The sequence below is a fragment of the Vicugna pacos genome, chromosome 1 (assembly GCF_048564905.1).
Source record: "Vicugna pacos chromosome 1, VicPac4, whole genome shotgun sequence".
Taxonomy (NCBI): Eukaryota; Metazoa; Chordata; class Mammalia; order Artiodactyla; family Camelidae; genus Vicugna; species Vicugna pacos.
In genome coordinates this window covers 113,629,170-113,643,910 of record NC_132987.1, presented here as the reverse complement: position 1 = coordinate 113,643,910, position 14,741 = coordinate 113,629,170, and the positions used below count along the sequence as shown (strand labels likewise).

Sequence of the window (14,741 nt, the reverse complement as noted above, 5' to 3'; positions counted from 1 at the left end):
CTATCCTAGAGGGAGTATTCATTAATTGCCAAAGAGTTGAGGAAAATTGTGGGGGATATTAAAGTATCAATTCCTTTTCTGATCTTTTTTTGAAGAAACAAAACATAGCCTGAAATTCATCTGTTTAGATTTGTAAACTTCTCACAGTTATTGCATGCAGTTCTTACAAAAATGAAGGAGGCTATCACTTGAGTCATCTACTCTTTTATCTCCCTCAATATATGTTTTACAAAAAATATAGTAACATTTTAAGCATTTACTATAGTGAATTTTCTTTAAAATATTTCTTTAGTGAAGGCTACTGCTTAAAGAGGCAGGAATCACTTCTGTAGTTTGGGATGTCTTAGCTAATTCATCTGTAGTGTGTAGTGGAGTCACAGTTGAGGTAGAGCTGGGGCATCTTTCTTGTTTACTAATCTTTTGTGTAATGTAAACTCTGGAATACACTTCCTAATATCTTAAGCTGTTCTGAAATATGAATGAAAGACTCAGTGAAAAAGACAACTTTTAAAAGTAGTAGCATCTAGGTTAGTTAGGATACACTGAAGTAGATAAGAGCTAATTTTTGTTTTTATTTTTCCTGTTGCTGCTATTGGTGACACATCTTTGATACCAGGGAAAGAATAGGCCAAAGCCCTTAATTGTTGTCTTTCATTTTGCATGTGATTCCCCCATCATTGGATTTTTTGCTTCCTGTTACTGTCCCATATATAAGAATATCTCCATATAGGAAGTGAGGAAGCATCACAGACAGATGTTTCCCCCACTCCTCCTCTACCCTAGGCGAGAGATTCGAGAACTCTTCTCTGAAGAAAGAGAATGGGTCCAGAGAAAAAACCCTTAGACACTAACATCTGGGGGCCCCAACAAAAAGTTGACTTTCTACCCAGTGATGTGATGGATATGCCTCAGTTAGACAACTCCCACCTATGGAATTTCCATGGAATTTCCATGGAATTTCCAATCTCATTCTTACGTAGGAGGTAGTTAATGATCATCAGAGAGCAACAAAAGCAATAGAACCAAAGGACTGAGGAAAAAGACTGCAGGTGGCAGGAGAAAATTTAAAACATAATTGATATCCTCAGAGAGATGCTAGAAGGTATCCTGTGCATAGTACAAGTAGAGGGTGCTGTAGAAGAGAGATATTCTAAGAGTAAGAACCATCTCTTGGAAACTAAAAAAATGTGGTAACTGAAATAGATATTTAAATAGAAAGGTTGAAAACTAAAGCTAGAGAATTGCCCTGGAAGTTAAAAAATAGAGATGGAAAATGGGGAAAAAAAGAAATAAGAGCATTGTGCTTTGAAAGTAGTGTTTGAGAAAGCACGATTTGTTCCTATTTAGATACGATTTTCAGTCTACATGTTGACTCTGCTGTTGTTCTAAAAATAGTAATAGAGAATTAATTTCTACAAAGAAAAATTAGAATAAATTATTAAACTCCTGCAACAAAGCTGCTTTTTCATCCTTCCTACCTTTGTTTCTTTGCTGTCATTTCATATCAGTCAACATTTAGTGCTTAAGTTCATCCTTAAAAAAAATCTTAACTATTTTTCCCTTTGCACAAGTAATTAAGATTTTTAATTTATTTGGTCATCATGATAGCATAAACTAGTTCTGTTCTTAGTAGACATAAGAACAGTGATTAAGCCCAGTTGCATTTGTGTAGTGTTGTTGAGCTCTCTGTTTATTTTTCTACTCCTTTTTGTGGGAACACAATAATATTGAGATTGCTCTGAACTAGAAAACTGTCTGGTTTACCAGATACTGCAGAACCCTGCTGTTGAGATTCGTAAGCAGTCTGTCATTATGGCTTATTCTATGCAAACTCTTTCCTCAAGATTGTTGAAGGAAGGCTTTTAATTTTAACTGTTACTGTTTTACAGATAAGGCTCTGATGGCACCAAATCTTGATTCCTTTGGACGGGATCGGGCACTGTATCAGGAGCACGCAAAGCGTCGGATTGCAGAACGGGAGGCCAGGAGGTAGTTCTACCAATGCTTGCTGTTGGTTTGCTTGTGAGGGGTGGAGTTCCTTTTGTCCGGTGTGGGAGCTTGTTATTTGTTGTTTAGGACTCGTCGTAGACAAGCCAGAGAGCAAACTGGTAAGACGACAGATCACCTTGAAGGCCTGTCCAGTGATGATGAAGAAACTTCTACAGATATTACAAACTTCAATCTGGAAAAAGGTTAGACATTTATTTGGAAATGAGATTCGTTGTCACCAGGGTTTCTACTTGGCTGTGGTTTTTACCATGAAATGGTAAAACCATTTTGTGGCCTCTGCTTTAGAATCAGGCGCTTTTTGCTTAATTGTAGAAACTTGCACCCATTTTTTTATTATTGAATATCATGATGAGTTCTCAAGATCAGTGGTAACACTTTGTCATGGGGTTTCTTTAGTACTTGCATCGTAAATGATATTAGCCTTCAGCATCATAGAATTCAGAAAGTGACAAGAATATGTTTCAGATCCCAGGGGCAGCCCCATGCAGCCTGTATGGTCTAGAAAGTTAGGGCACTCAGCCCTAAAGGAGATTCCTGGTTTAGAGAGTCCTGAATAATTCAACTAAGAGGAATAGTTAGTGCTGCTACATGTCAGGCATTTTCAGAAGGATTTCCAAAGAAAAGTCTTCATTTCCCACCAATGGCTATAATTATTTGGAGTTATATTAAGTGCAGGCCCTTTGGAACTTAGTTGGAGAAGCTTATTCCCCCCCCCCCACCTTTTTTATAGTGTATTTCTACATGTATTTCCAAACATAGGAAATTGGAAAGAATAACACATTGATAACTTGTATACCTGTCATCCAAATTCAACAGTTCTTACCATCATTTAACCAAGTTTGCTTTAACTCTCTATGTAGGGATATGTGTGTTTTGCTGAACCATTTGAGAGTAACTTAAAGACATCATAGCACTTCCCTCTAAACACTTTAGCATGTGTCTCCTAAAAATAAGGATGCTTTTCTACCTAATTGCAACACCACTAGCACACCTGAGAAAATTAACTAAAATTTCTTAATACCATGTCTGTATTTAATTTTCCTCAGTAGCAGCCCCACAAAAACTCTTGGGACTGTTTTTGTGGTTATTCTGTTTTTTCCAAACCTGGACGCATACAAGATTCCTGCCATGCATTTGGTTGTTATGTCTTTTTATCTAAAATTAATGAATATCACAAATACTTACACATACATACACCCCTAGTATGTATTTGTTTAAGACATTAACTTTCTGAAGAGACCAGGTCATTTGTCTTGTAGAACGTCCTACATTCTAGATTTGTCTGTTTCCTCATGGTATTAACTTGTTCTTCCATTCACTGTACTTCTTGTAAACTGGGATTTAGGTCTGAAGTCTTGATAAGATTCAGATTAAACTGTTTCTTATTGCATAATACAGAGAGCAAATGTTAGATCGTCCCACTATTGGTGATGTTAAGATGGATCTTGAGAAGTAGGCTGTCATGACTAAAGCTCTCCATTATAAAGAATTCTCTTTCTGAAGTCATATGAAGCATTAGATAACCTTTCATTTAGAGATGCTAACATCCATTGCTGATACTTGTCTAAGTCAGTTACTGCAGTCACCAGCATACTTTGAAAGAAGCGATATGATTGGTCACTGATCATGGTACACATCTGTTATTTACACAGTGATTTGTGAGCTGAAGAGCTAGATACAGAGTTTGTACTTTAAGCAGTTACTCACAGTTACTATACCATGGTAACTGAAATTTGAACCAAGATGTTGGGGAGAGATATTATTTAAATTGTGCTGACAGAAGATGGTACATATTGAAACCGTACAAAACGAAGACTGCCTGCATTGTGGTTTGCATGACAGACATTTGGAACCTAAACTTACCTCTGGTTATCCTTTCAGTTTCAGTTAACAATTATTCCTTTGTTAATAAGCCTGTTTTATTGTTAGGCAAGCTGCAAAGAAAGCACTGGAAAAAAACTGTGTTTTTTCTACTGCATATTAAGTTACGGTTTTCTGTGGGGGTTTTTGTTGTTGTTTTTAGATCGCATTTCGAAAGAGTCCAGCAAGGTTTTTGAGGATGTCCTTGAGAGTTTCTATTCAATCGATTGTATTAAATCCCAGTTTGAGGCATGGCGTTCAAAATACTACATGTCCTACAAGGATGCTTACATCGGTCTTTGTTTGCCAAAGTTGTTCAATCCCCTCATAAGGCTACAGCTTCTCACTTGGACTCCTCTTGAGGTGAGTGGCTTCTGTCACTGTTAGAAAGCAATAGACCATGATGCCTGGGTAATTTTAATCTCAAAGCTAGGGATGTAAGCTTGAGCAAAGTATTTTTCAGGGGAGATAGGTCATGGGGCTATAATTAATAGAGATTATATTTGGGTATAATCTTATGATGTTCACGTTTATGCTCTGTCCCTCTTCAAGAGAGCTGTCTCTTGCTTTCTGATTTATATGCAGTGTCTTTCTCAATCAATTAAAAGTACACGTAATGACACTAAGATATGAATGTGAGTGAATAAGAATTTGGTTCTTTGGTCCCAGAAACTGTAAGAGCCTCATGGGAAAGCTCAATGAGGCCCATGTGAAGTGGGGCCCTGAACTAAGTCACTGGTGATGGAAATCAGGAGAATGAGATAAACTGATGGATTTAAAAGGTGGCATCAGTAGGACCTGTTGCCTGTTACATAAGGGAGGAAACTAGAATTGTCTATATACATGTTAGTGGTCATGTTTAAGATACAGTTTTGAAAGTTACCAGCATGTGAATGGAGCTATGGGCATGAATGAGATGGGCTGGGCTCAGTATGTAAACTATAATGAAAAGAAGGCTGAGGTTGAAACCCTGGAAGCAACAGGGGAAAAAAAGGTAAGGTCTGGGAACCATTCAACTTACAGCTCCTGCTGATTGCTCTTTGCTAGGCCTTGTGGTGCTCCACCTTGTGCATGTGGCTCCCTCCTCTGCCCCAGAACTTCCAGCTGCCTCAGCCTCCCTGAACTTCAGTTTCTTCTCAAGTCAGCAGGACTGCGCCCTGCTTGCAATTCCTTTCCCTGCACTGCAGTCCTGACTAGGAGCTCACCTCATTTCATTCCCTTCTTTCAGAGGTCACAGTCCTGTACTGTCAGTGGTCCATTGTTTGAAAATAGATGTTTCATAGTATTTTATCCCGTTTTTAGTTTACGACTGAAGGCTAAATCTAGTTCCTGTTAACTCCGCATGGCTAGACGCAGAAACATCCACCATTTTAAAAGTTTGGCTAACCTTTTAAATATTTTCCAGGCAAAATGTCGTGACTTTGAGAACATGCTGTGGTTTGAATCTTTGCTGTTTTATGGTTGTGAAGAGCGAGAGCAAGAAAAAGATGATGTAGATGTTGCGCTATTACCTACTATTGTGGAAAAGGTGATTCTTCCTAAACTAACAGGTAGAGATTACTGAATTGAATCTTCAAACACATTGAGTTTTTTAATCTATTTTTAGGAGTTTTTAATCAAAGCATATTTTCTCATAGAAACTACATTATAAATAATAAAGTTACCCCCGGGCCCAGAGTTACCTAAAGGGTACACGTTTCTTAACCTGGGATTTGAAGACCACCTTCGGGAGGGTCTGGAGTTGGGGGCAGTAATTGATCCACAGGCAAGTTTTAGACATTTAAGGACTGCCTGAAGCAAAACTGAATACATAGTTTTGGTACAGGGGAGCATATGCATTTTTCTGTGGAGCAGTTTTATTACTTTCATCAATTTCTCACAAAAGATAAGGAATCATTGACACAGGAACGTATTTAAAATATTAAAAATAGAGCTCAAGTTCAGTTAAAAATTCTTCATGGAGGAGGCATTGCCTCCTAGGATATAGAAATCCCGCTTTCCCCAGTCTTTATTTTTGCCAAGCACCAGAAAACAATGGGAGGCTGTCCCCTCTCATCATTTGCCTAATCTTCAACATTCCCACAGTTAGTAGGACAAGGAAGACTGAAGCTTATACTCTAGAAAAAGAAAAAATAAATCACAATTGGCATTTCTAAGTTGAGGACTACTTGACATCAGATACAGTCAGCTGCAGATTTCTTCTGCATCTCACTACATGCTACTTTTCTTCCTTAATAGTGATAGCTGAAAATATGTGGGACCCCTTTTCTACAACACAGACTTCAAGAATGGTTGGAATTACACTAAAATTAATAAATGGATATCCTTCAGTAGTGAATGCAGAAAACAAAAATACGCAGGTAATTTAATTATTATCATGAAACATTTAAAAATTTTTTAAACATTTATTATTTTACCTTCTTTCCTTTTGAAAATGAGTAAGAGTTGAGAGAATTTGAGTGGTTATGTCCTGAGCCAGCCAGAAAATCTGATTCTCCCATTTGGACCATTTGGTCCTTTATAGCGTGAAATATATAAGATTTGAGATAATGGTTTTTAGTTTTAAAATATCTATATGTAAGGATGATACTATTAGTCTTGATAGACTCTGGTTTGTACTGTTGTCACCCTCCTCACCACCCCACCCCCATTCTCAACCAGAGTAATCAGACATCTCTTGAAGAACTGTGTTTTTTAGGAAAAAGGAAAACGTGAAACTAGTAGAATAGGTAACAATTGATGATTTAAATGGTGAAACATTTAAATAGCATATAAAACAACTAAATATTGTTTTATAACTAGTTTCCAAACTTCAAATGGCTACTGTCCCCCACCGGACATTCTTATGAGCTATTTAGACTTGAACAAGTACTCTTTATCATTGTTTTATTTTCACTGACCTCGTTTTGAGAAGAACAGGATTATAGGTTTGATCTTAAGTCTTTATATAGTAGTAGATTAAGGGGTTGGAAGATTTTTAAATGGGTTCATTGCTTGGTAATTGAAGAAGGGTAAGCTAAGAGTAGTAAATATTAAAGACCATAGACCCTTCAGTGGGGTAAGTAAAAAATTTGAGAAACTGTACACTCAAAATTGAGTACTCAGTTTATTATATGATTTGGAATATAGCTTATTTTTATTTCTTAAAATTTTGTCATAACCCTTATTAAAATGCATGCTCAACTTTTAACCCTTTAGGTGTACCTGAAAGCACTTTTATTGAGGATGAGGAGAACTTTAGATGATGATGTATTCATGCCCTTATATCCCAAAAAGTAAGTAACTCCTGAGAACATGAAAGATGGTAACGTTTTCCATTATCTTTCAGAAAAGGCTTCTTAAATCCTGAAGCAACTAAACATAGCTTGAAATACAAACTTGATTTATGTATTGTAAACCTGTAGTCCAAAGAGACTAGTTCAGTGGGTAAATTGTTCCCTCAAGCGGAATAAAGCAAATAATGCCCTTTATTCTTCTTCAGTATCTCAGAATAAATTGCCGTTACATTTATTTTCTGGAGTGGGGAGGTATAGCCCAAGTGGTAGAGCACATGCTTAGCATACACAAGGTCCTGGGTTCAATCCCCAGTACCTCCTCCAAGAATAGAAAAGCAAACCTAACTATCCCCCCAACCAAAAAATAAAATTATTACCTTCTGGAGTACAGTTGTTTGAAAATTTGAAAAATTAGTTACTTCTTTTGTTCACCTTTTTCACTTGTACAAATGTTCTAGCAATCAGATGGCACTTAACACAAAATATTTTTGATCGTGATGTGTTTGTCTTTTTTCCTTAGTGTCTTGGAAAATAAAAATTCTGGGCCTTACTTGTTTTTTCAACGACAGTTTTGGTCTTCAGTTAAGGTACGTGTCTGTAGGCTATCTAAACTAAAAGACCTCAGATTTTGTTTGACTTCACACATTATACCTTGAAAAGTATTTTAATATTTGGTTCAGTAACTTCATAGGCTTAGGTCTGTATCTAAATACAAAGTCTCCATTTTATAAACTGATTTTATTCCAAAAGTTTATTCAGGTTTGATGTGTCCAGAGGAGAAAATGAATCCTGAGTTCCAGTAAGGTCCACCTGGCCAGCAAAATGCCCTACTATACCATTGTTAACTTATTTAGCAAACAGAGTACTGCGCACTCTTCTAAGCTGGGAAATGTAGCACTGAATAAGATAGAAGTAGAGCCTTCATGATGCTTATAATCCAGCACAATCGACAGATAGAAAATAAGTAATCTTCAGGTGTGATGAATTTTAATAAAGAAATTCAAAGTAGTATGGGAGCATATGACAAGGGGCACAGAGACCTTGATGGGTGTGTCCACCCTGAGGAAGTGATATTTCGGTTATTAGACTAGAAGAATAAATAAGAGTTGACCCTGGGGTGAGGGAAAGCAGGGCATACTAGAACTGAGAATAAGTCCAGGATGGCTAGAGTTAGGGAAGAGATAAGTGGTTCAAATGATACGGGAGCTGTAATTTACGTATAGACATGTAATCACTGCCCAAATCAAGTTGGATAATGCTTCCATCGTCTCCCCCAAAATCTGTATTCTTGATACAAGTACTTGGTCAGATACATGATTTGCAGGGTTGTGACCCCTCATTCCTCCACCCCCCCAATCTGTGGCTTGTCTTCATTCTCTTAACAGTCTTTCAAAGTGTTGAAGTTCTTCATTTCGATGAAGTCCAACTTATCAGTTTTTCCTGTTATGAATTGTCCTTTAGTTGTCATATCTAAGAAGTCTTTGCCTAAAACAAGGCCACAAAATTTTTCTCTTATTGTTTCTTCTGGACATTTCATGGTTTTAGGTTTTACATGTGAGTCTGTGATACATTTTGAGTTAAATTTTGTATAGTGCATGAGGCTTGGATTGAAGTTTGTTTGTCTCAGCATGGTTTGTTGAAAAGGCTACCCTTTTCTTATTAAGTTGTTTTTTGTACTTTTGTTGAAAATCAGTTGATCCTATATGGGTTATGGAAGGGTTTTTAGTAGGAAAGTGACTTGAAAAAATTGCCATTTTAAAGATATTCTGGCTGCTCTGTAGAGATAATGGATTGAAATAGAGAATATAGTAATAATGAAAATGGGAATTAGTTTTTCTTACATATTTACTGTGTGCTAAGCCTTGCACCACATTCTTACATAGATCATCTGTTTGAATCCTCACAACAGCCCTGTGAGCTCGACATTGTTTTTCTCAAGCTCCTGATGGGACAGTGAGGCACAGAATAACCTGCCCAGGCTCATTCCTTTGTTAAGTGTTAAAGATGGGAGTCTAACTCAGGGCACTCTGACTCTTGAGTAGCTCTTCTCAGCTAGGGTTCTTTGATAGCTGATGCCCTAAGGCCTCCATTGTGTATGCATCTAGAATGGTACTGGCTTGTACCACCCTTGGGAAAATTAAGGCATCACTCAAATCATTTTCTGTAGGTTTTAGTTCTCTCACAGAATGCTGTTTGACAAAGACTATACCAGAGCTCATGTTCGTAACCACTTGAGTAACTGTAGGGTCCATAAAGAGATGATGTCAGCTTAGATTAGGGGGTGGCAGTGGGAACCGAGAGAAATGTACAGAATGGACAGAGGTGGGGTCCAAGAACTTGCGGAAGAGGTTAAAAATGATACGCAGGCTTCCAGCCTGATGGGTTGGATAGGGTTGCCATTTCCTAAGATGAGAAATACTGGAAGCTGAAAAATGTTTACGGTGGAATGGGCTGGGGGCTTCCATTTTATATGTTTTGAGCTTAAGTAGCTTCCAGTGCCCAGGATCATGAGGTCTGGTAAACATGCAGTATGATAGTCACAAAGAGAATTTCCATCTCTTGGGGGCGGGGGCACATAGGACTGGTTTAGGCATGATTTTCAAGGAGGGCATTTACCTAAGAATCAGCACTTGACCACTAGTATTTTCTGTTATGATGGAAAATGTTCTGTATTTACATTGTTTATTACGGTAACCACTTGTTCCACATGGCTATTTAAATTTTAGTTGATCTCAGTCATTCTGGGAAATATTCAGACCTTTTAAAACTGCTTATTAGTACTTGGGCAAGACATGCATGGTCCACTGTATTTCATAAGGTGTTTTACTGTGTAACTAACTTACTTTGTACTTAATTTAATTGCTTAACGTTGCCTCTAATTTTTTTTTCCTTCTCAAAAAACCAAACTTTTAATAACAGAGTCAGATTTGTAGTTGCCACAGGTAGGGAGTTGTCGGTAGGGGTGGGGAGATTGAGTAAAGGGGATCAAAAAGTACAAACTTCCAGTTTTAAGATAAAATAAGTTCTGCGGATGTAATGTACAACATGATGACTGTAATTAACAATACTGTATTGTATATTTGTATATTTGAAAGTTGCTAAGAGAATAGAAAAAAGATTTATAACTGTGAAATAAGGTGAGGTATGTTAACTTATGGTCATCATTTTGCAATATATACTTGTATCAAATCATTATGTTTTATACCTTGAATGTATGCAATGTAACATGTCAATTATATGTCAGTGAAACTGGGGAAAATAATTTTTTTTCTTCTTTCTAGCTCTTAGGAAATTTTCTCCAATGGTATGGCATTTTCTCAAACAAAACTCTGCAGGAGTTATCAATAGATGGTTTGTTAAATAGATACATTCTCATGGCTTTTCAGAATTCAGAATATGGAGATGACAGCATCAAAAAAGCCCAGAATGTGAGTTAAATGATTTATGGTAGTTTTTAAAGCATGTAAGTTAAAATGAATTAAGTTTTGTTTGAAGAGATTTGAGAATTTTATGAAAACTCCTTTGATTATTGAACTTGGTGTAATGTTGACAATCACCTTGCTTCCCAAGTAGTTCCAAACCCCCTTAGCACTTTTTAAATAAAGATTTATATTGTTATTTATGTGTATATTTATCCTTCTATCCATCTATCTATATCAGTATTTATTTTTGTAGGTATTAATAATAGTTTTAATTTGGGGATTTTTTTAACAGTTGAGTGAATGCTATTTTGAGTGTTACTAAAGAAATGGTCTCTCCTCATTAAAGAAATAATTTTAGTTAATTTTTTTTTACTTTATATACATGAGTTTGATCTTTTTTAAAAATATTTTTTAAGCAGTCATATGATTAAAGAAAATTTGCTAGAATTACCTAAACTATGTCAGAGTAATTCTCTGATGTGATACTTCTCTACCCTTAAATATTTTTGTGTCTGTTTCCTATAAACATGGATATTCTTGTACACGATTACAATATAACCATCAACATCAGTAAATAAACATTTATATATTACTCACACCTAATCCTAGGCCTCTCTTCAGGTTTTATCAGCTGTCTCAATAATATCCAAAAGAAATTGGCAAGAGGAAGGATTGTCCTTTGCAATTAATTGTCGTGTCTTGTTAGTCTGCTTTAATCTGGAAGACTTCTTCATTCCTTGACCTTCGTAACTCTGACACTTTTGAAGATCATGGTTCAGTTATTTGATAGAATATCCCTCAATTTGGGTTTGTCTGATAGTATCTCATGCTTAGATTCAGATTTTGCATCTCTGGCAGGAATTGTCCTAGACTTCATTAGTGGGAATCCCTCCAGGTTGACTTCTGTGATCTTGTGACATGTCCTGTAATTGGGAGGAAGCACTTTCTTGCTTACTGGCACACAATGTTCCAGGTCCATTTTGTACTTGCTCGGCCCAGTTCTGGAAATAGTCATTTCTTCGAACATCCCTGGGTTCTTTGATGAGGAGCCTTCTCTACCCACTGACTGCTTTCTCCCCTGTGGGAACCAGCCTGCCCTTGCTTGGGTTGTGGTACCCCATGCCAGGCTGCCACCATGCTCTGTTTCCCCTGCGTAGGCTCTTGCCCTAGGCTGCCTCTCTGGTGTGATGCTCTCTTTACCCCATTCTGGGCTAGCATGGCTCCCACTGCCAGCACGGATGACTGAACCGTTCCACATGAGGAGGGGCTGCACTTTGGTATTTATACTATACATGTTTTTACATCAAAAGCTACTGATGAAGGACAGTTTAGTTCATTTAAGGCTTCTTGGAAGACTGCAAAATGAAACAATTGGTTATTAACTTTTTGTTCCTAATTTACTTAAATATTGGAGAAATATATTTTGCTTTTAGTACCTATCTGTTGAAGTTAAAAATTCAGGTATATTTGCATAATTTATGTAGAAAATCAGGTTTAGAAGACAATCCTTTCTAAGTAATTTGTTACATATAGCTCAATAGGAAGTCTTAGTTAAATAGATTATACCCATTATCTAGACTCAGCTTTTAGACACTCATTTGTTTTTAACTTTTATATCTTTCTTCTTCATAGGTAATCAATTGTTTCCCCAAGCAGTGGTTCATGAATCTGAAAGGAGAAAGAACTATTTCTCAGTTAGAAAACTTCTGTCGATACCTTGTACACTTAGCAGATACAATTTACAGAAACAGTATTGGGTGCTCTGATGTGGAAAAAAGAAATGCAAGGTAATTATTTATAATTATTGAATGAAACAGTGATCGAGAGTCTTTAGTTGTCAGATTTAGTATTAGTAAAATGTTTTCAGTAGAGATGTTTCTATTTTACTTTAAACTGTACAGTGACTTAGTATTGATAAACCTACCAAAGTTATACATTTCTTCATTTTTGCAGCTTTTACCTAATCTTTTTTCAATGTGTTATATATGAAGGTCTTAAGGGAAGACTTCTGGTAAGCACCAGCCATAAGGGGAATGAATGAATCATTGTTTTCTCTGTCTCCTCCCTTGAGGAATTGAGAAGATCTTAGGCTCTTAGAATGTCATGGAAAGGGGAGGGTACAGCTCAGTGGTAGGGTGCATGCCTAGTTTGCACAAGGTCCTGGATTCAATCCCCAGTACCTCCACTAAAATAAATACATAAAAACCTAATTACCCCCCCTCCAAAAAAGAATAAAATTTAAATTCAAAAAAAAAGAAGAAGAAGAAGAATGTCATGGATCTTGGTCTTTGGAGATTCATTATACAGATGTAAACCCCAGGAAAGATGGCCACTGAAACCTAAAGTGTACTGAAGGTTCTATCCCAGTTTGGGGACATTTGTGCTCTACATTGAGGTTTTCTGTATCCATATTGTGGACTAAAGGTCATCACTCATGATTTTTGGGGAGAAGCTCATGCATATTTTTTAATCAAGTGTTTTGAGGAAGGAATGAATAAACAAACCATTATCCCTTTCTCGGGACATTGTCTTGGATGTTCATGTAATTTGGGGATAAATCTCTAGCATAAAAAGTAAGTAAATGGTAATAATAACAACTAGTATCATTTAGAAGAATTTTATTTTTGAAAGTTTTATTTCATATATTCTTCCTATGTCAGTTTTATTTTCATTTAGCTCACACCATTAGTCATACCCCTATAACAAAATCTCTTTCTTTTTCCTTGTTCCCCTTCCACAAAAAAGGACCTTATTTTCTTGAGAGAAAATTTGCTAACTTTTACAATAAAATTAAAAGCCAAGTAGATAGTAAATCCTTCAGTGGTAAAATTCTTTGGCAGGTGATTTTGGGTTATATGTTTATTTCATCCTTAATGTGTCATTTTGGTGCTGGTTGTTATTTATCGGCACTAATATTCTCAATATTGGTGTTTACTAGATAGATCCCATTTACTTACTAGATAAATCCTATTTACTTTTTAAAGTTTAGTTTGTATGTTTAACAGTGTTTTTGTTTGGGAGTTAAATATCAACAAACAGTAAATTCTTTTCTATAGAAAACAATTTCAGCAGCTGTTAAGCACCTTCTCTGTGCAATGCACATAAAGTAGGTTCCACATGGATCACAAAGTCTTACAAATTACAATTCTTCCCTAAAAGGTGCTTCCTACAATTTTGTAGAGAAGAGACAACTAATAATGTCACGTTGTGTGTGGTTTCTCACAGTGGTTCAAACTAAATGCTGAAAGTAGTTTCTGGGCAGGCAGCATCAGCATCACCTGGGAGCTTTGTTAGAAATGCAGATTCTCAGGCCCCACCCCAGACCTACCGAACAGAATTCTGAGGGTGGGACCTGGTGGTCTGTGTTTCAGCACCCCTCTAGGTAATTCAGAAGTGCGGTGAAGTTTGAGGATTACTGAGAATGACTCCTAGCTGGGGTGATAAAGGAAGCCAGTTTATACTTTACTAGTGAATTTTGGACGAGTGGGAATTATACTGGATCTTAATGGATTTTGATGAATATAGACAAATATAATTTGTGTTCCAAGTATATTCTAGAAGAGCTGGGACTCTGGTTTGGGAAGGAATGGGAGGCAGGGCTCTGAAGCAGTTAGGCAATAAATTTTCTTATCCTTTCTAGATATTGAAAATCATGGATCTGAATGAAAATTTAGGGTTTTATTTTTGAAAATGGGTCCTCTGTTTCTGGGTTGGTCATTTGAACACAGGCAAGTTTTGTTTAATGTGGATAATTTTTTTTGACATATTGTGACTTGCTTGTCTCTGTTTCCCTTTTTTGAAAGTATGTGCTTGGAAAAATTGATTACCAAGTGCAGAAAGGATCATAAAGTCAGTAACAGATTTTTCCTTCAAGGCTTTTGTGCTAATTAATGAGATGCTGCTATATTTTTTTTTCTTTTTAGGGAAAACATAAAGCAGATAGTAAAACTCCTTGCGAGTGTTCGAGCTCTGGATCATGCTATGTCTGTTGCAAGTGACCACAATGTGAAAGAATTTAAGTCTTTGATTGAAGGAAAGTAGATCTGTGAGACTGAAAAAAAGCCTGTTTGCTCTAATACCATTCCCAATGTACAAATTTTGTATATATGTAAAGTTTCTTAAACTGTAAAATATGGATTCTTGTTTTAATACAAAGAACATTATTAATATTCAA

The 14,741-nt window shown here is 36.5% G+C and overlaps 1 protein-coding gene across 1 annotated transcript in view; it reads left to right on the top strand.

The window, feature by feature from the left end:
* PAXBP1 (PAX3 and PAX7 binding protein 1) overlaps positions 1 to 14,741 on the top strand; it is a 30,601-nt gene extending 15,860 nt beyond the window's left edge. The window contains exons 9-18 of the mRNA XM_072968593.1: positions 1,890 to 1,989; positions 2,077 to 2,192; positions 4,034 to 4,233; positions 5,276 to 5,420; positions 6,109 to 6,230; positions 7,069 to 7,145; positions 7,666 to 7,732; positions 10,427 to 10,573; positions 12,200 to 12,354; positions 14,491 to 14,741. Of these exons, the coding sequence (XP_072824694.1) occupies positions 1,890 to 1,989; positions 2,077 to 2,192; positions 4,034 to 4,233; positions 5,276 to 5,420; positions 6,109 to 6,230; positions 7,069 to 7,145; positions 7,666 to 7,732; positions 10,427 to 10,573; positions 12,200 to 12,354; positions 14,491 to 14,608 (1,247 nt within the window). The 3' untranslated portion in view covers positions 14,609 to 14,741. The remainder of the gene's footprint in view (positions 1 to 1,889; positions 1,990 to 2,076; positions 2,193 to 4,033; positions 4,234 to 5,275; positions 5,421 to 6,108; positions 6,231 to 7,068; positions 7,146 to 7,665; positions 7,733 to 10,426; positions 10,574 to 12,199; positions 12,355 to 14,490) is intronic.